Raw genomic sequence first — 19,777 nt, forward strand, 5'->3', positions numbered from 1 at the left:
CATGCTGCTATTCAGGGGTTACTCCAGCAACATGAAAAGGGGAGTTGTGAATACATGATGTGCTCAACAGGACTGGCAGATCTTACTTCAAAATGCTTGGTTTTGCTGGCATCTGTCCTGCTGCAGTCATGTATTTTTAAATCACTTTAAGCAGTTTCCTCTTTGAGATTTTTATTTGCTGTTTGGCTGGGGGTTTTTTTTTCTGTGACACATTAACTTTCCTTCTCTCATCAGAGCTATTCTACTCAGACATAGACATGGACCTTTGATTATTTTTTATTAAGAACAAGTTAGGGATGCTTTAATTAGGGTCATGTGCTTATTTCAGGTGTCCTAAAAATTAAGGTCCATCTCTGTTCTGGAAAGCTTTATTTCAGAAAGCTTTTTTCACAGGGACAGCTTCCAAAATTATATGTCTCCCAGCTATTTTTTTAACAATTTACTGACTTTGGGCCTTGGAGAGCTGAGATGAGCACCAAATTTGGGGTATTTACTCCACTAAATTGTGAATGCCCTGAAGACTGCAGTGCTTGGATTTTTTTACAAATGACAGAATTCAGGATAATGACAATGTTGGTGCACATATCTCAACTGACTCACAGCACCACTCCACATTTGGGTGCTGATTCAAACCCCATCTCTAACTATAATGTCACAGGGACTCGCCAAGTGCAGTACCTCTTTCTTATGTTGTACAGAGTGTTGTACAGTCCAAACCTCTGTTGCTGTTACAATGAGAGCATTACCTGTAGTCTGAGCTATGCAGGGATTATTTGGGGTTCTTCTGGTAATTTCTGATGGCATAACCACTTTCCAAGGTGCAGAAAGACTGAGCAGAGATGCTTTCTTGAAATGGGCTTCTTTCTCTGTGATGATTGAGTTAAGCCTATGGAACAGATGTATAGATGGACACACAGTGGTTTTGTGTTGGTTTGTTTTGGGTTTTTTCCTTGCAAGACTTAATGCTTTCCCTTGTAAGTCAGGATCCTGCATGAGTTTGTTTCCCTGTTGAGTCATTTATGAATTTCAGCAGCTTGGCTCCTCCACATCCCTCCTTCACCAGCCTTTCTCTTCTCACATTCCTGGTGGCATCCAGGGTCCTTCTGACCTTGGTCTCCTGATAGTCCTGGTGTGGCTCAGACTACCCAGCTGGCTGTGCTCCCAGATTGCAGTCTGTGTTAAAGACAAAATGCTGTCTTTTTACAGCTCAGTTTCTTTCCATAAAGTTAATCAAGCAGCCTTCCTTTTACAAGGCAGCAGATCCTTTGGCATTTCTTCCTTTGGCATGCTGAAGATTCCCAGCGCTGCCAGGTTTACCTCAGGAGAGAGAGAAGCTTCTTGCCCTGGAGAAGAGCTGTTCCCTAACAAGGCACTTGTATTGTGTCCTTGGAAAACTTCCTCTTCCCATTCAAACATGTTGTTGGGGATATCTTTGTATTTCTATTAGAGATGAGCACAAGCCACGAGGCTGGATCTAAACTTAGTCAAGCTCTGAGGTTCCTTACAGCAGGGAGTAGGAACTCGATGTGTGCTTTTGGCTGGAGACGCTCTCCTGTCTGCACAGCCTAACACAAAAAGCATCGCTGGGCTGTTGGGGAAGCTGCTGACACAACTGAGAAACTGAGTGGTGAAGGCTTGTCATCAAAATCAACAAACCTGAAGGCAAATGGGAACCTGGTGGTGTGAGTAGTCATTACCCCTTGCCCAGCCACTTGGAGCAAACTTTCTCTACTCAATAATCACCAGGTTTTATGAAAGGAAACAAACGAATTGCAGATGAAGCACAGAGCAAAATGTCCCTGCATTGCTCTTATTGGGGAAAAAGAAAAAATCTCCTTCTTTGGGCTTAGTTTGTGCATGCCTCTGCTGTGTAGTGAGCTGCAAACGGTGGCCTCTCAGTTCATTAATTGACAAACACCATCCCCTAAACATTTCCAGGCACAGTCATTTTCTTTTCTCAGGTTTACTCAGTGGTTCTTACTGAGGTTTACATTTTTCCACACATGTACTGAGAATAAACTTGCCTCTACAATCTCATCTCTTGTGCTCTGAGAAATTTTGATAATGTAATTCATAAGCAGATACATTTTCTGGGTCTGTCTCTTTTTGCAGCTCTCCTTGCTTTGGCTGTTTACTACTCCCTTTACAGCAAACTGCCCCATTTCCCAAATACCGCAGGACTTTCTGAACTGCAGCATTTCATTCCATTTGTCTCTCTTTTTAAGAGGCTGATCTGTCTTAAAGAAATTTTTCTCATTTAAAAATAATTTTGCTGTGGTTTTACAGTCAGCATGGTTCCCCCCAAAAGAAACAAAAAATCCCTGCAGGCCTATTTCTTCTCCTTCTCCCATGATGACACTGGTGTAAATGACACTGGTGCCAATGGAATTATTCCTGTTTTACACCAGTAGAAAAAAGACCAATTTCTGAAAGACGGGACATATTCAACATCTTCACAAAATTATATTAGGGCAGAAGGGTATCTCCATCTATCAAAAGGGATCTCAAACTGCTCTTTCATCTTCAATGTCTCAAATAGGGGAATATAGTATCCACCAGCAGGACACAACAACCCCCAGGGTGAAATCTACAATGCATTTAGCATGGAGAAAAGGCAAAGGCAGCACAACACGGCCCCTTAGGAATGGGCCCAAGGAATACAGTGTCCAGCTGAAATTAGTGTTACTATTTGCCTCGTGGAAATGGTTGGGAAGCCCAGCCAAACTGAGGGCTCCAGCCCAGTGGAGCAGCTGCAGTGAGGGCAGTCTCTGTTCCCCAGGCTCGCAGCCCCAGTGACAAACAGCAATCAGACCGTGGGCCAGCAAGAAGTGGAGCCAGGCAGAACTAAAATATCCCTGTTGGAGTGCGGTCCCATGAGGACAGTGTTATGTCTTACCAGAAACAAAGAGAAGAGCACATTTCCAGTCTCAAAGACTTCTCTGTCCCGTTAAGGAAAGCTTCAGACTACAATTAGAAAAAAAACAAGAAAAAGAGACATAGCCACAGCATGCCAGTTTGCATCCAAATGCAGCCTAGAAAAAGCAGTTTTGCTCCCAGGAGAAGGCTGCTAGCACCCTCAGACTGGTGGCTCCAGCTATCTCACTCAGGAGGGTGGGAATGTGACCCTGGAGAGAGACCATCCCTCCCCCAAACCCAGAGCCACTGGGTAAATATTGACTCAGAGAGAGGAGTGGCTGAATCACTCCTTCCTATCCTAACAAGGTGTTTCCCTCTGCCCAGCGAGTGAACAAGCCCACCCTGCACAGCCCAAAATATCAGACAGGAATTGCTGCCCGTGGCGATAAAAGGACATGGACTCAGAGACACAGAGCACCTCTGGGCAGGACTGACATGTTTGTTTGCCCTCAGAGTGGCCAAATGCCTCCTCCATCAAGTTATTCAGGAGGACACATGGTGGGAAGGATGGATAGGTGGAGGGATGAGGAACTTGGAGCCTCCTAGTGCAGTTCTTCTGTTTTTATCACATGCAACACCTCTCAAATTCTCTGACTGCTGTTCCACAGCTGCTGATGGTGTGGTTTTGTACACCAGTTAATGGTACAGCAAGGGCCTGTCTTCATGAAATCTCTGCCCCAAGATGCACTGAAGTAACAGCGAATTTGTAGAAAGGGGTAGGAAAAAGTCCAACTGTCTCAGTTGTCCATCTGTTTCCAGCTCAGGATTCAACCTGGGTTGGATTATTTGGATCATAACTGTAAATCTCTTTATAATCTAAGAGTATTAAAATAAAGCCCAGGAAAGACCTGGAAGACAAATGGTGGTGACCACTGACTGGAGCTGTGAGTGGGTGTCATGAACTTTTAGGTGGCTCCTAGCTTGTGTAATCCAACTGGATACCAGGGAAGGCTGAGTTCATTGTTGCAAGCACAGGTCTGGATTTCATTTCATGTCTGCTACAGATTTCCTAACTGGGTCACCATGCTAGCCTGGAACACAGGCATTATATGTTCCTCCTCCACTGAGATGTCACAGAGCTCAGGATTTGATGGTTTAAAAACTGGTTGAAGGTCTCCCAGAAAAAGGATGCGTAAGAAAAAGCATATGCTATGGATCTCTTTATATACGCTACGTTACCAAAAATGTTGTATTTATGTATTTCAAAACTGAGCACTGGGCTACATTTTCATTCCCCAGTACAAAGGCAAATACATTCCAAACAAAGCAATGTTGTTTCAACAAAGCAAGGGTTGAAATCTCTCCAGGGCTTCATTCTGTCTCATTTAGATCGGGCATAAGATCTTAAAGCAGAGTTTAGTGGTCGGCCGATCACGCTCCTCTGGGAAATGACAGAGTGGTAATTCAAAAGGGGTAGTGAAGTACAGCATTGTCTTGGTCTGCAGGACTGTTCTTCAATAAAACCAGCGTCTCACCCGGCTTACAGGAGAACATTTTGTTCCAAAGGAGCTGTGGCTCTTCAATAAACAAAAGAATTCACCTCCGGCTAGACTTGGGTGTAAAATGAAAATGTTATTGGAGACAAAATGTCTTTGTGAAGACAGCATTTCCATGATGCCTGCCACGATTGCCTGGGCATATCGAGCAGTTGAAGTGAAAAAGGATAAAAGGTACATCTCCAAGGCATTGACTCCATGGGTGTTTGATAACTACTTTCAGGCTTAGGAAGTGGTTTCAGTCCAGGCTGGGAGCTCTGAGGGAGGGGATAAGCAGCCTGGGTCCTGTCTGGCCATGGGCTGGCACCCACCCTTTTTGTAGTAAGGACTCAGATTTGATCACAAGTGAGTTGAATCTTTCAGGGCTTTCCTGAAAGCCTTTCCTTGGAGTAAACAAGTTCTCCCACATCTGACACAAGAGACTGGGAAGCATCCCAGAGTATCTAAACACAAAAACCATGAGATATTCCTCCCCCAGTCCGAAACTCCTGGTACACTCGGGAAAGTTCACAAACAGCAAAGGAGTCATAGGGTCATTCAGGGAAATAATTCATGTCCTGACTGGCACAGCTCAGGTGCTCAGATATGGCTGTCTCCCACCCAGATTAACTCTGAACAGATATGGTCTCTGTGGTTCCTTGGTGCATGAAGATGATAAAAATCACCTCGGGCTGTGCAGTTTCAGGGGATTTTTGTTACAAGATTATTTTCCTAAAAATGGCACCATGCCTCTGGGGATCAAACGTACCTGGAAATATATGAAAATTTAATCAATTACACGAGTTAGTTCCGACTTTTCTTGCATACTTACGGCAAGATCATTCCTTTGTCATCCTCAGATCACTGAGGGGCTCTTTATTGTACAGTCAAGGTGTCCACTTTTAGCTTGACAAGCAGGTTTTGGCCTTCAAACTCTTAGGCGAAACAACAGCCAAGCTCATCTGGCAGAGACAGTCTTTTGTGGTGTGTCTAATCATGGCCTCCTACTCAGCCTTTACTTCACCCAAAAGTTGCTCACTGAGGAGAACAAACATCCTTGTTCTGCTCTGGGGATGGGACAGGGGACTTTCTACACTCTTTCTCACTGTCTCTTCCATTTAACTAATGAGTTTACACAACTTGAAAGATGGTACAAGATAAAGGACTGTTAGACCACTGCTTTGCTATGAAGCCTTGTGCTGGGGCAGTTGTATACCCAGGAAAATACAGAATTCCTATGTTTCAGTGGGGAGCACAGCTGTGCCAAGCCTTTGAGAGAGACAAACCATCCAAAAGCAGAGCGTGGAAAAGGTTCAAGCCTGGACTGTTTCATGAATCCGCCCAAGAAAAGCCATATGGTGTCTGCAAAGGAGGCCTGTCCACTGCTGGCTGGACATTGTCCTTGCTGGACTCTCTGTAGCAACCTGAAATCTCATTGACTCATGTGAACCAAATTTCCAGACTTGACTCACTGGCTACTAAAACCATAAGATTGCATGGTGTGTCTCAAATTTTTCCTGGGGAAAAAAACAGCAGGAAAATATATCTTTGGTTAATTAACATTTGAGTCTGCTTTAAAGCCTTCAGAGAATATATGTTAAGAAATTAAACTAATCTCAAACCAGCAAAGAAAAATAAACCTAAAATATCTGGACCATCAAGATTTGTTTCTGTAAATGTTCCTGGTTGCCTCATCCTGAGATGCTGAAGTATGTTCAGGGAAGGACAACAGAGCGGGTGAAGGGTCTGGAGCACAAGTCAGATGAAGAACAGCTGAGGGAGCTGGGGGTCTGAGCCAGGAGAAAAGGAGGCTCTGTGGGGCCTTCTCATTCTCTGCGACTGTCCGAAATAGGTGTAGCCAAATGAGGATTGACCTCCTCTTCCAGGTAACAAGGAATAACATTAGAGGAAATGGCCTCAAGTTGTGCTAGGGGAGGTTTACATTGGATATTATGAAAAATTTCTTCACTGAAAGGGTTGTCCAGCATTGGAACATTGCCCAGGGAAGTGGTGGAATCATCATCACTGGAAGCGTTCAAAAAATGTTTAGATGTGGCACTTGGGGACATGGTTTAGGGATGGACCAGACACTCTTAGGTTAACGGTTTGACTTGATGATCTTGGAGATCTTTTCTAACCCTAATCATTCTATGATCCTTTGGTTTAAAGGTAAAAGATACACATCTTGTCTACTCTCTTTTGTATCTCTTAGGACCTGCTGAATGTTGTGGGATCATGGGTTTATTCTAGGGCCATGTGTGGCAGGAGGGGCAATTGAGAAAGGTCCAAAGAGTAGGAACACAGGTGGTTTTAGAGAAAATGCTCTTGGCATTATCATTATCAAAAATTCCCTCATAAATGGAAAAATTTCCTCACATGGTGCAAAACTAAACTGAGAAACTCATTGCTGTAGGAGTTAATTGCCAAAACCTTGCCAAAGGATGAGAAAATAAAAGGGAAAAAAGAAACAGGAAAAGAAAAATAATAAAAAAATTATGTGATGTTTACAATGCCAATAAGACCATAATAGGGGCATTTAGAAAGACAATAGTACTTATTAAGAAAAGAAAACAAGTCTCAGAAAAATTACACGTGTTGGAAAAGCTGTCTGTTTCAAAACAGAAAAAACACTTTGGTGCAGCTAATGGCCAGATCTAGATAGGTAATTACACACAAGCTCTTTCAGCTGCAGTCCATGCAGTTGCAGCTCATTTTGAGCCTGATCTTAAATCAAATCTGTTGGCCTCCATCGAAGGTGATTGCTGATAGTGTAAACATCTGTCCTAGGCCAAAACCCTGATTCATTAATGGAACATCAGGAAAATTTCCTACAATGGACTAAGGTATAGCTTAGTCCATTTTTTTGATATTTCTTTGGAGGAAATTTTTTGATTGAAGATTTTTTTGATATTTCCTTGGAGGCAGCATTGACTGACCATTGACAGAGGCAAAATACAAGGCAGTCTGAACAAAATGATCTGAACAATTATACCACTTTCTTCTTCTTCCTGTTTCTTTTGGCTCTCCAAAAGTAGTTGTCAGTCCTATTTTAGTTTCAGAGGACCTAAAAAGTCTCCCAAGCCACTTTGCCATCCTCACTAAGTTGCTGGGAAGGGAGTATATGTGGGTGGAGGAGATGTTCTTGTGTGGCCACGGGAGGGCTGGGCTGGCAGTCTCCTTATGCACAACAGATTTTTCTGCTGTGCCTTTTTTCTGTACTGCAAAGTGGAAGGAAAGAATCTTTCCCCAGTGTAAGAAGTTGTGTTAATAGAAGCTTAGAGCAAAGGAGCCATCATTGACAATGCTGGTTGATGGGGAAGATGAGAGTGGCCTTTGCTCCTGGCTCCTTGATGGACTTCTGTCAAGGCATTTAATTTTTTGTGTTCTTTGGTCTGGCCCCAAAAAAGTGCAGCCAGTGTGGGACTCGTCTGTGCAGTGCTTTGAGCACAGCAGGACAAATGTGTTAGGCAATGAGCACTGTCATGAGCAATTGCCTGCTGCCCAACAATATTACCTCTCCAACGTGCCTACCTCCTCTTTTCCCATTCCCTCCCCACGCTGAGATGTCAGGGCATCCTCAGGGACTCTTCTGTTTTCGGAAATCACAGGAGCTGCAGAGCACTTCAAAAAGTCTGGCTCTGTCCCTTAGGTGTCAAAGAAGGACCTCAGGTTCCTGGAAAATCTGGTCCCAAGTGAGTGTAAAAACACACATTTTGTCAGGAAGTGAATAAAATCTCACTGAAATTAAGCCAGGGACAAAGATGAAAAAGCAGATGGCCCATGACAAACTGTGAGAACGAATTTGTTCGCATGACATGGGAATAAGTATGTACTCATAACAGACTATTACTCAAGAAATTTTGAAAGAGCACAACTCCACAGGAGTCATAATGGGATTAGTCACATAAAGCTCAGTCCAGCTAAGCCTGGTGTACTGTACCTGAAAGAAGAGAAACAGACCCCAAAAACAGACCAGAATTGAAACAAATAAAAAAAAAATAAAAGCAAGTTACAAAGAGATGCACAAGTTTATGAAGTCAGAAAAATATTTAAATGAATTAAAATATGTAGAGTAGGTCTTGGATTATTAGGCTGCTTAAAAAGCAAGAGGCCAGAGGAAGGAGCCTTCCTGAAATGACTCAACCAGTTTGACAGCACAGAGTTGGGGTGTTTTTGTTGAAATGCCATGGACCCTTGAAGAGACTTTGCCATGTGCTCCCTTACAGCATTGTTCTCGCGAACTACAATTATTTGCAATTATTTGCAAAATCCCTTTAAAAATAAGCCACAAACCAGAGGAATAGGGTTGATTTGGAATACTCTGATCTATTTTTTTGTTCAAATCAGTACTTTGCACAAAATTCCTGGCTTGAACAGACATATTTAAATACATAAAACAACTCCTATCATTAAAGGGAGCAGCATTGTGATATATAAAATATTTTGTGATTTTTCTACCTATAAAGAGAGGAGTGGGTTCCTAGGACAGGTATGTGATTTGCTTTATTAACGATAAGCTTGCCTAAATGCTTTTATGAATTTTCTATGCATTTCTAAGCTGCTCACCCAAAAGCAAGCGTTCAGAGCTAGTTTAGATTGATTCATTAAATAATTAATTAAAGGCTAGACTAGAATGAAAATAATATCTAGAGCCAAATTCTGTTTCTGAAATCACATGTATGCAAACTCCAATCCTGGAGCTCACACTGATGCTTTTGTTCAGACCTACACCACAAGTCATGTCCTGTGGCCTCTTCACCCAAGCTGGTGACTTAATCCCTTCTAAACTTGCTTGAAACCCTTCTAAACTTGACTTAGCCTGGCAGTGGGAAGCAATTCCACTCCATCTGAATCACACCTGAGCAGCGCAGGAGGGTTGGCTTCAGATGCAGGTCCCAGAGATGGATTTTGTCCGTGCAAAAGCAGCACCGCCCTCAGTGACGCACACGCTGCTCTTGGGCTCTCATTTACCACAAGCTGTTGGGACTGGAGTTTCACTTCTCACCAGAAAGCGGAGGCAGGCGTATATTTAGACTTTCTTGGGAAGCAGCTGTGAAACGCAGGGGGAGCACACACGCACTCTGTCCCGCGGGCACACACAGACACCGACAGCTTTAGAGCAGCTGCATCAACCTGAGCAGAAAGAACACGGCCCAGAGGCCTCCTGCAGGTCACTGTCTCTCCAAAGAGACTCATTTCAGCATCTCAATGTCCTTATCATTGAATCACAGGATCATAGAACAGTTTGGGATGGAAGGAATGTTAAAGATTTTCTCATTCCAACCTCTCTACTCGTTGCAGGGACACCTTCCACCAGACCAGGTTGCTTAAAGCAACATCCAATCTGGCTTTGAACACTTCTAAGGAAGGCACATTTTCTCTGAGCAACCTGTTCCAGTGCCTCACCACCTTCTGAGAAAAACTTTCTTCTAATGCTGTCTGAATCTCTCTCTTATTTTAGTTTAAAATTTTTCCCCCTTTTCCGATCACTATCTTCCCTCTTTAAAAGTTGTTGTCCCTCACTTTTTTAAGCTCTCTTGAAGCACTGGTTATTTCAATAAATAAAGTACTGGCACTATTGAAATAGATTGCTTGTTCAGTCCTGACTCACTTGAAAGATTATCATCTTCTCAATCACAAGTTCATTCCTCGAAGCACTCTAGGGGCTTCAGGTTCTAGTGTCCTGTATCTTAAACCTTATCTCTATGGGTTTGTGCTTTCCATGGGAACACAGAAGGAGCATCACCCATCTGCTATTGAGATTTGATAGGAAATTGATGGTGCCAAGAGGATGGAGCCAAGCTCTAGCCTGTGGTGCCTGGCAATAAGACAAGTGGCAGAGGGCAGAAACTCAGGAAGAGGGCCCAGGAAGTTCCACCTGACCAAGAGGAATAGCTTCTTTCCTGGGCAGTGACCAAGCACTGGAACAGTCTGTCCAGAGAGGGTGGGGAGTTTGCTCATTGGGGTATTCCAGAAAAGTCTGGACATGATCCTGTGTTCCATGTTTTGGGATGTCCCTGCTTGAGCAGGGGGCATGTACAAAGTTGCTCCCTGTGGTCCCTTCCAGCCTGATCCAGTATGTGATTCTGTGAAATTACTTGCTACATCTACCTATAAAGTGAGAAATCCTACTGCCCTTATCCAGCCATTTAGAAGATACTCAGCCCTTCTAAGGTAGTGGATTTATCAGAAGTTCTAGAGGGGAGGGATGCTTCAGAGCACAATCCCTCACCCCACTTAGGGACTGGATGGCTTGGAGTGGCTTTACCCCAGAGGTGCTTCTTTCATGACTGTGGAGCCAAGACGACTGCCTCATGCTAGATGCCAGCTAAAGGGTTGATGTTAGATGAGCTGAATCTGTGGAAAGTCATGCTCCTGCTTTTCCCTCAAGGTTTCTTCTTCACGGACCTTTCCCTTGTTAGTTGACAATAGACTGAGAAATCAGAGTTTGCAGCAATTTAGCTGCAAGGCAGATAAAATCAGTAGTCAAACAAAAGCAGCTTAGATAGCCAAGGCCGACTCTAAAGTGAAGTACATTATCTTCTCATACAGCTGAATTCATTTAAAATAACTTTAGTTGGCCATTCTCACAGGGCAGATCATTAATCTTTTGGTGACATTCATCATCATGAGCAGGACAAATATTAGGAAATCCCCACCTGGAGGTGCTCCTCTGGTCCTTCTCATTACAGTCCCATGAGTTTTGGACACCCTGAGATCCTCTTGGATGTAGCAGAGCATAAATGTTTCTTCCTGCTTGCAAATAGGTAAAGCAGGGATGTACAATGGCTTTCTCTTTGAGAGAGCCATAGTAGATCAGGAGGGTAGGGAATGTTTTTAAGCTAGGCAGTCATTTTTATGCACAGATACATGGCACTCTTTTGCAATGTAGGCATTTTCAGATCATGACATCCACATCCAATTTAGTTATCCAACATTATTCCCAGAAAAGTGATGAAGATAAATCTCTCATTCCAGCTATAAAGAGGTGATGCTCGACCTATTTAATCCACTGAATGCAAAGAAAGGCTTGGTAATTAGTTAAATGTAGACAGCTATGCTGTAGGCTGTGACTGTGTATAGACAGACGAGCCAAAGGTGACTTGAGGGAGTGGCATGAAGCGATGTCAGGGGAGGTTTATGTTGGATATTAGGAGAGGTTTCTTCACCCAGAGGGTGGCTGGGCACTGGAACAGGCTCCCCAGGGAACTGGTCATAGCACCAAGCCTGGTAGAGCTGAAGAAAAACTACAACACACTCTCAGAGACATGGCGTGATTTTTGGGGTGGACCTGTTCAGGATTTGGACTCCATGAGCCTTGTAGGTCCCTTCCAACTCTGGATATTGTGTGATTCTGTGACTGGAATCCCATCTCAGTAAAACAGTCCTCCTGAAGGATGAGGCAAAGCTGCCTGTGCTCTCAGTATAAAAGAAGTGACTCTTGAAGTTGCTCAGAGAGATAAATCTTATGTGTCTAAGCCTTCATTTATGGGGCTTTCCCTCAATACACAACATGGAAAGTGTAGAGACTTCGAAGGAATTTCTTCACCAAGCACTTTTAGTTCAGTTGTTTAGATGGAGCTGATCCCAACCCTGGATTCACTCCCCCAGCTGCTGATATAAATTTTCCTCTAAGCTACAAGCTTGCCTTGAACAGTCAGTCTCTGCATGTGGGGGTAGGCTGCAGCATCCACCCAGCTTCTGTGGACTGGGTGTACTGGGGGATGCTGAATGACCAGGAACAGGTGGCTGATATCCTTAGGGAAGGTAACTGTACCTGTCTGAGCACTCTGTGTTCAACATCTCTCCTCTCTGCAGACATCCATCCAACCCCACCTAGCTCCAGCTCTGTCTAGATGAGGATTGAACACCCCCAGCATTGAAAGTGCACCTGGATGCTCCAGTTTAAGACTCTCTTTTTGTAAGGGCTGTACAAAAAAAGTGGAAATGACCAGGCACTAAAATTGCGATGAGTTGCAATGAGAGGGGAAAAAAAAACCAGCACTAGAGAGGAAGGAAATAAATCATCCTGTTGTATCTGATACACAACAGTAGTTGCTTGCTCCATGTTTCATCCTATTCAGAACTCCCATATAACTGGACTTTCTCAAACACACTCCAGCAATTTTGACCTTGGAGAAAAAAATTGTTGACACTGCTTTGGGCAGGGTTTGTGACTGGGCAGTCTGCAGAGGTCCCTCCCAGGCTCAGTGGTGCTGTGGTTCTGCAGTCTTTGGATGCTGAGCAGCTGGGTCAGACCCATCCCAGCCATCAGTCACTCTGTGTTCTCTGATCTGAGCATTGCAGCAGCTCCCACATGTCCTGGATACACAAGGATCCACGTGCAGGTGTCCAGACACCCATGTGGAATTTCTTAGATGGAAGTATGGGAGCCTGATCAAGCTGAGCAAGTTGTGTTTAAAGGCTACATGGCATAAATAAATCTTAAAGTGGGATTAGGGGAATGACAAAGCTGTGGCTTCTGATAGGGAAACCACACTGTTTGGAAAGGTTTCAGCCAAATGGAAGAGCCTTTGGTGTCCAGATTTTTGCCTCTATTTTTGTCTGTATAAGTTGCTACTCTTCATATATTAACTCCAGTATCTCTGACTATTTAAGAATCAGTTGTGACAGTTATTTGCCACAGATTATAAACCAGATTACATTAAGGTTTGTCAAACTTCCTCTGCTCTCTAATGTATGGAAAAACATTACACTTAATTTGATTTGCTTGGGCAGTGTGGACAGGGATTAGCCACACTATATATGGACCATAAACACTGTTCTGGTTAACACCACAGTGCAGCCAAACCTGAAACTTTCATCTCAGTCCTTGCAAACTTCAGTGGTTTGGATGGAAAAGGAACCTGTAGTTGAGCTGTGCTTTATTTTTGTTTTTGTCTTGAGAAACCCAAGGCAAATCAAGAGCACTTTGGAAGCCCAAAATGCAGCATCCTCAGCCCACCTCCAGTGGACAGGGGTGGGGTGCCTGTGTAGGCAGGGGCCTTGTATTGGGAAGAAAGCCAATACACAAAGGAAGGAAACCATTTCAAGGAACCTGCAGTAACTCTCCATAAAAATCTCAGGAACATAAAGGCAAACTCAATTTTGTGTCATAATCCCCTCCAAGCAACATGTGTGTCTGGTTAAGAACAACATAGTAGTCCCATGTGGGACAAAGATGGACTTTTCCTGCCTGCATGTCCAGCTGGTTTGGTATTAGGAATGACAGGGAAAAACCTTTGCTTTTGAGTCAGAATTTCAGTTTGCTATCTGGAATACCAAAGCAGCCAGCAATGAAAATGTATTCTCGCATCAGATTTTTTAGATGCCAGAAATAATAATAGCATAGTGTTAACACCTCAGTACCTGGCTTTCTCTAAGTTGTTTTAACCTAGCTAAATTTATTAATTTGTGTCTTTTTTATCCACAGCAGTGCCTTAAAATTTGCACTTAATTGCAGCAAAAGTAGTTTTAAAATCCATCTCTTTTACACTGACCACTCCTGTAGCATCTCACCACCTCCTGTATAATGTGTTCCCAATGCTAAAATAAAGATGTACAGTGTGACATTGTAATTCCACCTATCCAAATCTTTGAGGCTGTTGAAAAGGTAAAATTTCCTATTCTATTTCTGGCTTTCAGAATGATTGTAGAAATAGGATCATCCTTAACATATGGTATTTAGCAACTGGGCACAGTGGATAGAGCACCTTGGACTGTCATGTGGCTCTCCAAGCCTCTTTATATCATCCAGAGGCTTCCTTTTCTTCCGATGCTGTATCTAAGGGACTCAATCCAAGTTTCTAATGATCTTAGTGGACATCAGATGAGGTACAGTGAACTACTTACAAGAGGGCACAAATGTCAGTCAGGGATGCACAGTGTCGACAATTTCTTTCTGTCTCTTCTTTTGGATTTTCATATCTGAAGTAGCTGAGGGGATCTAGGCAGGGATATACATCAGACTTTGATTGTGTGAACTCAGCCATGTCTCCATACATTATAAAAAAAACCTGAAGGATCTAAGCCACTGGGTAGCCCTTATTGTGTCTGGTGTTTAACTGTCTGTTCAAATCAAAATGCTGAAAACTGGGACCCTCTGTAAAGCAGCAATTTAGCTCAAGCAGAAGCTGTCCAGCCCTCCCATCTGCACAGGACATCTGAATCACTTAGGGCATTACCATGGTTCCATGGCTGGCCAGGAAAACAAGTAGGTAATTCACCAGGTAATTCATAGCTACAAGATGCCAACCAGAAAAATGTTCAGGCCTGTCCACAGGTTTTATGAAGAACGAGAGTGGAAAGATAATTTACTTTTATAATATTTAGTTCATGCTAACCTACAATAGGCTCTTGTCTTAGATTACATCTGTTATTTTCTAGTGGGCCTACAGAGAGTATCACTGCCAGCTGGTGAAATTTCCCCTTTCCTCAAGGAAGGCTTGGTCCCATTGAGGGCACAGCAGGCAGCAGTCTGTATGTAAGGGTATGTGTGAATGAAGGCTCATGGTGTATCTTCCTTGCAGATTCAGATCCTTGCACTCCTGATGCTCCACCTGCTGCCACTTCACCACCAACTTCTGAAGAGCCTGGACCTTTCACAGCTCCAGCATCACCCTCCTGTTCCTCTGACACCGGCACTGCATCATTTTCACCACCGTTACCCGCGTGTGTTGCAGCCTTACATCCAAAACCACCTCCTATTTCACCATCCACTTCTGCTGCCACTGTTCACTCTGGACTTCCTTCTCTCCCTGCCCCACCTGCCTCTACTCCATCCCTGCACCCTGGGATTTATCTGCCCGTTGTCCCACCCAGTGGTGCCACCCACCTCATCAACTGGCTGCCCTTCCTCGCCTCAGCCACGCTTGCCACCATCCAAGGCAAGGAGGAAGACCAGCCACCCATAAGCACAGGCTCCCTGGAAGGCATGAAGCCCTGCAGCAGCCCAGCCCCACACCCCTCCCAAGAGGAGAATCCCCAGGCAGCAGCTCTGGGAAGCAGCGCTCCGGGGGCTGCGTCCCCACCACCAGCGGTGCCCGCGGGCTCCGAGGCATCCGCGAACGTCAGCGACATCCTGGCGGAGCTGCGGACCATGAACAGCCACCTCTCCACCATTGCCCGAGCCCTCACCCAGCTGGCATCGTCCCTGGCACCCCAGCAGGATGCTGGTGGCACCCCACCTCCTTAGTGCCAGGTTTCACAGGGAGTGGTGCTGCCCAGAGGAACGGGACCCTCCCCAAACCTGCCCACGCCACTGGAGCAAGCTCGCTGCAGTCGCAGACGCCGACCACGTCTCCCCAGTGGGTTTTTCTGTCAGTTTGTTTGTTTGCCCCTTGTTAATGGCTGCATATATTAAAAAATAGTTTTGTGGTCTTGTTAATAAAATTGTTTATGTTTCTGGCGTTCCTTTTGGATGCGCTCACGCCCCTCCTCTCACCCATTAACCACACGAGCACTGGTAGGAGCTGGTGAAACTCACACACTGAAAATGCTGGGAATCTGAAGTGGTGAGAAGTTACCCACGCGAAAATGCTCAAGGCGTTCACAAAACCACTCTGGGCAATGTGGGGGACACAGAAAGGAAAGGACACAATGAAACTGAAAAATTTCCATGTTTATCTCATCCATGTTGAATGGCACAGCTCTGTTGAAGTTGGAGCCCTTCCCAGTGCACTAAATCTCAGGGGTAATTGTAACTACCAGCACAGGTACGAGCCATGATAAATTATTCAGAATATAAAGCAGGGTAGTTGTCTAAGCAGCAGTGGGGCTGAAGAGCTACCAAACAGCCTCATCCACCTCCTGCCCTCCAAGAGAGAGAGAGAAGTGAGGGTGCTTAGCTCAAGTCAATCTGTCTTATTTGCCAGTGGTGCCCGGGGTTCTTCAAGGGCATAAACAGACCAAGCTAATTTACAACAATCAGCCAGGCACATGTGGATAAATCCTACATTTCACAATCTTTCCCTATTGCCAAGGTGCAGCAGCTTGCCTAAAAGTGGCATTGAAGGTGTGAAACCTTAAACAATCCTCTTGGTGGATGGAGAAAAACCTCCTGGACGTGAATCCAGGATTTACTCTTCCCAAATGTCTGACCTGTAGAGCAGCTGGTGGAGGCAGGATTGGACAGGTGGAGGCACCAGAGCTGGAGATGAAGACTGGGATGTACTTGGAGCTCTGGAAGAGCCCTTGGAAAGAGAACTAAAATTTCTTGCAGAGCTGATTTGTGCATCTCAGCTGAAGTCTGCCCATAGTACAAACAACCAGACCGGGTTGTCCCTGTCCACAGTGTGCTTGATCTTTAAGGTCCCTTCCAACTCAAATCATTCTATGATTTTATGAACCAGCAGTCCAAATATCTTTTCCCAAATGAGGGCCAAGCTTAGTTCTGGTGGCTGCTGAGCCAGGCTGTGCTACTGCTCTGCCTTTCATCCCAGTGGATTAAAACAAAACACATGCTCATGGCAAAGAGAAGAAAGTAAAGGTCTCTGTGAAGCTGTGTATGATCTCGCCATAATTTAGCTACACAGCCCTCAGATATCAGGATCTGAGGCCATCTCTAGGAAAATCCCAGACAGACAGATCACTAGATAAGATTAAAGAGGAAGTATTCTGTCTATTTGCAAATATTTCTGTTACAGATGAGTCTAAGCCACAAAGATTGAATCAATATACAAACTTCCCCAAAGCTCAGGTGTATTTGAATTTGAGGTTTTGGTTACTGCATATGTATTTATATATAAACCTATCCATATTTTTTGAGTCTGTGCCTGAAAGACAAAGGAATTGTCCTGCCCAATCATGGGTTTTTTCTAGTCTGATCAGACATTTTTTTTCCTCTGCTGTGTTTAGCAAAAAGGTGAAAAAACCCCCAATCATTTCATAGATTCCCTACACTACCTTTTGTGTTTAAATATGTGTTTTAACTAAAGGAGATAAAAGGAGTATCTTTAAAACATTCTGGTTTTTGATTTGTCCATTGCAGTTTCCTTTGACTAAAAAAGCAAAAATAAAGGAAGTTTATCACTTTTCCTCCTTTCGTTATGAAATATAGGACAGGAAAGAAAGGGGAGAGCTCCAAGATTAAAAAATAAAAGGAATCATTTTCATTTTTACCATCTTTCCCTCTTTCATCTTAGCATAAGTAGTAAATAAATAGCATATTCCCCCACTGTTGATAATTTTGGTTGATTGATCCTGTTGTTTTCCAGCAGTAACCTTTCATGGCCTAATGTTGATGAAAATGTCACTGGAGTTTTCTAGATCCATGCAAGGCACACAGCTATAAATTCAGAAAGTATTACTGGTAAAGCAGCTGCTGATGCTTTACCAACCAAGGTTACAGCTGACTTTATTTAGGTGTCTAAGGGATTTGGGAACAGTTTCCATGCCATGCAAATTCACAAAAAGCCTGGAAAAGTTGCCTATATTCAGCTGCGAAGGCAGTGTTCTTCATTCTCAAAGATGCTGAGTGTAATCCATCTGGCAGGGAGGGAAAAGTGCTATTCCTGAGCCACTTCCTAAAGGAATGAGATTTCTGTGGTTCACAGCCAAAGATATTAGATGCTGAACACCTTTGCAGTCTGGACTCCAAGCTGTCTGGTCCTGCAGCACCCTGACAACAGAGCAGGACCAGAGCCTGTAGCCAGAAGAAGCAGATTTTGGATTGACTTGGTAACTGCTGCTGGCCCTCACAGGGCACAGCAACTGGCTGTGGGGCTCACAGAGGCTGTGTGTGGGCAGGGGCAGCCCCTGCACCCTGAGCCAGCATGAGCCCAGCCAGGGCTCTTCTAATGCCGCAGGTGCCCATCTGCAGAGCCTTCTGCAGGGTTTGTGCCTGGCCCATGTGAGTCAAAACCCAGCTCAGGTACATCTGGGCAGCCCCACCATGGCCCCAAAGGGCTTCTCTGCCATGCTAAAAGGGGTCCTACCCACATGCTCCTCATTCAGCAAAGTGCATTTTTCTCTACTCAGTGCTTTGTCTACTCGTGTCCTTTGGGAATTACTCCCTCAACTTCATTAAACCACTTCAACACTGCTAGAAGCAAGTGCTTGTTCTGACTGCATCACCTTGCTGGCAAAAGTTTGACTCTGTCTCAGGGTTTGTTTGCTCTTCTTGGCTTTCATCTGTCCCCATCCATCTTGGTGCTACCAGCCCTGTTGCTGCTCTGTGTGTGCTCAGCAGTTTTACTGGCACTGCTGAGCTGCTGCTCCACATGTGCTATGCTGCCAGTCAAAAGCTAGAGTGCAGCTTACCACAAAAAAGTCTCCCAAAGCCCCTAAAAGTGGCAGCAGAATGGCTGAAGAAAGACTGAAAGCCCAGTAGAGCTGGCACTGTGTCCCCACAGTTCCCCAGCACCTGTGGAAATGACAACGTGACAGATCCACACAACCCATGGCAAAGAGTTCAAGAGACTTTCTTCCTAAATTATTCATTTTGATTCAGCTCAAAGTGTGAGAGGCTGAAAGTTACAGTGCCTTGGTGAGTGTTAAAAGTCCTGTTAGAAATATCTCATCATCTCACACACCAGGGGCTGTTAAAATATTAAAAATCCCCTGCTGGCCTTTTGTCTCTTGTGACATCTTCAGTTGCTCCTTCTTCTTCCTCTTCCACAGCCTTGTTATTTTCCAAGGCAGGAATTTATGGGGAAAGATTTACTTTAAAATTGGCAGATGCTGCTTTGCTTTTCTACTAAAACACCCTTAAACACTCTGGATGAGAAAATGTAAAGGCTGGAGGCCAGGTTGTTAGAGTCAGCATTGTGATCAACATAACCCCTTGTGGCCTCCCTATCAAAATCCCAAACACGCTGATCTCATCTTTCACAGTTTGTTTCTGAAAAAATATTGAAGGTGGGTTTCAAGTCAGCACACCTGAATCACCTAAACCTTGGGTTTGTAGTTCCTCTACAGCCATGGGCTTTCATCTCAGCCTAAAAAAAGGTATTTAAAATAGGTAGGAAGGCATTTGACTTCTGGCAATGCCCATGGCTCTCCCCAGACTATAGATGACTCCTGTAAGCCAGATGCTTGACTTCTAGGTGGCTGGAAGTAAATGAAATAAATCCTCTGTTAGTAATTGCAGTTCATTTTAAACCGGTGAAACATTAATATATCACATTTATTTGAATCACAATAGCACTGTGAGGAACAGGAAGAGGGGAAATGGGAACTCAGGAGAATAGGACTGACAGTAAAACTGGAAACCCCCCCAAAAGTATCCAGCTCCAGCCCCATGCCAGGAGTTATCCTGTGCCAGGAGAGCACCCAGAGGAACATCCAGGTCATTCCATTCTCCCAGAGAATTAACTCCTCAGGATGTGGAGCGGAAAGCTAAACAACTTCATGGGGTTTGAGTGATGTACTCAGTGTCTGCTGCTCCA

General features: G+C 44.3%; 1 protein-coding gene across 1 annotated transcript in view; it reads left to right on the plus strand.

Moving 5' to 3' along the window:
- Positions 1-15,723, plus strand: part of RUNX2 (RUNX family transcription factor 2) — a 215,397-nt gene extending 199,674 nt beyond the window's left edge. The window contains exon 6 of the mRNA XM_058021193.1: positions 14,921-15,723. Coding sequence (XP_057877176.1) covers positions 14,921-15,585 — 665 coding nt within the window. The 3' untranslated portion in view covers positions 15,586-15,723. The remainder of the gene's footprint in view (positions 1-14,920) is intronic.
- The last annotated feature ends 4,054 nt before the right edge of the window (positions 15,724-19,777 follow it).

This window comes from Melospiza georgiana, chromosome 3 (genome assembly GCF_028018845.1).
Source record: "Melospiza georgiana isolate bMelGeo1 chromosome 3, bMelGeo1.pri, whole genome shotgun sequence".
NCBI lineage: Eukaryota > Metazoa > Chordata > Aves > Passeriformes > Passerellidae > Melospiza > Melospiza georgiana.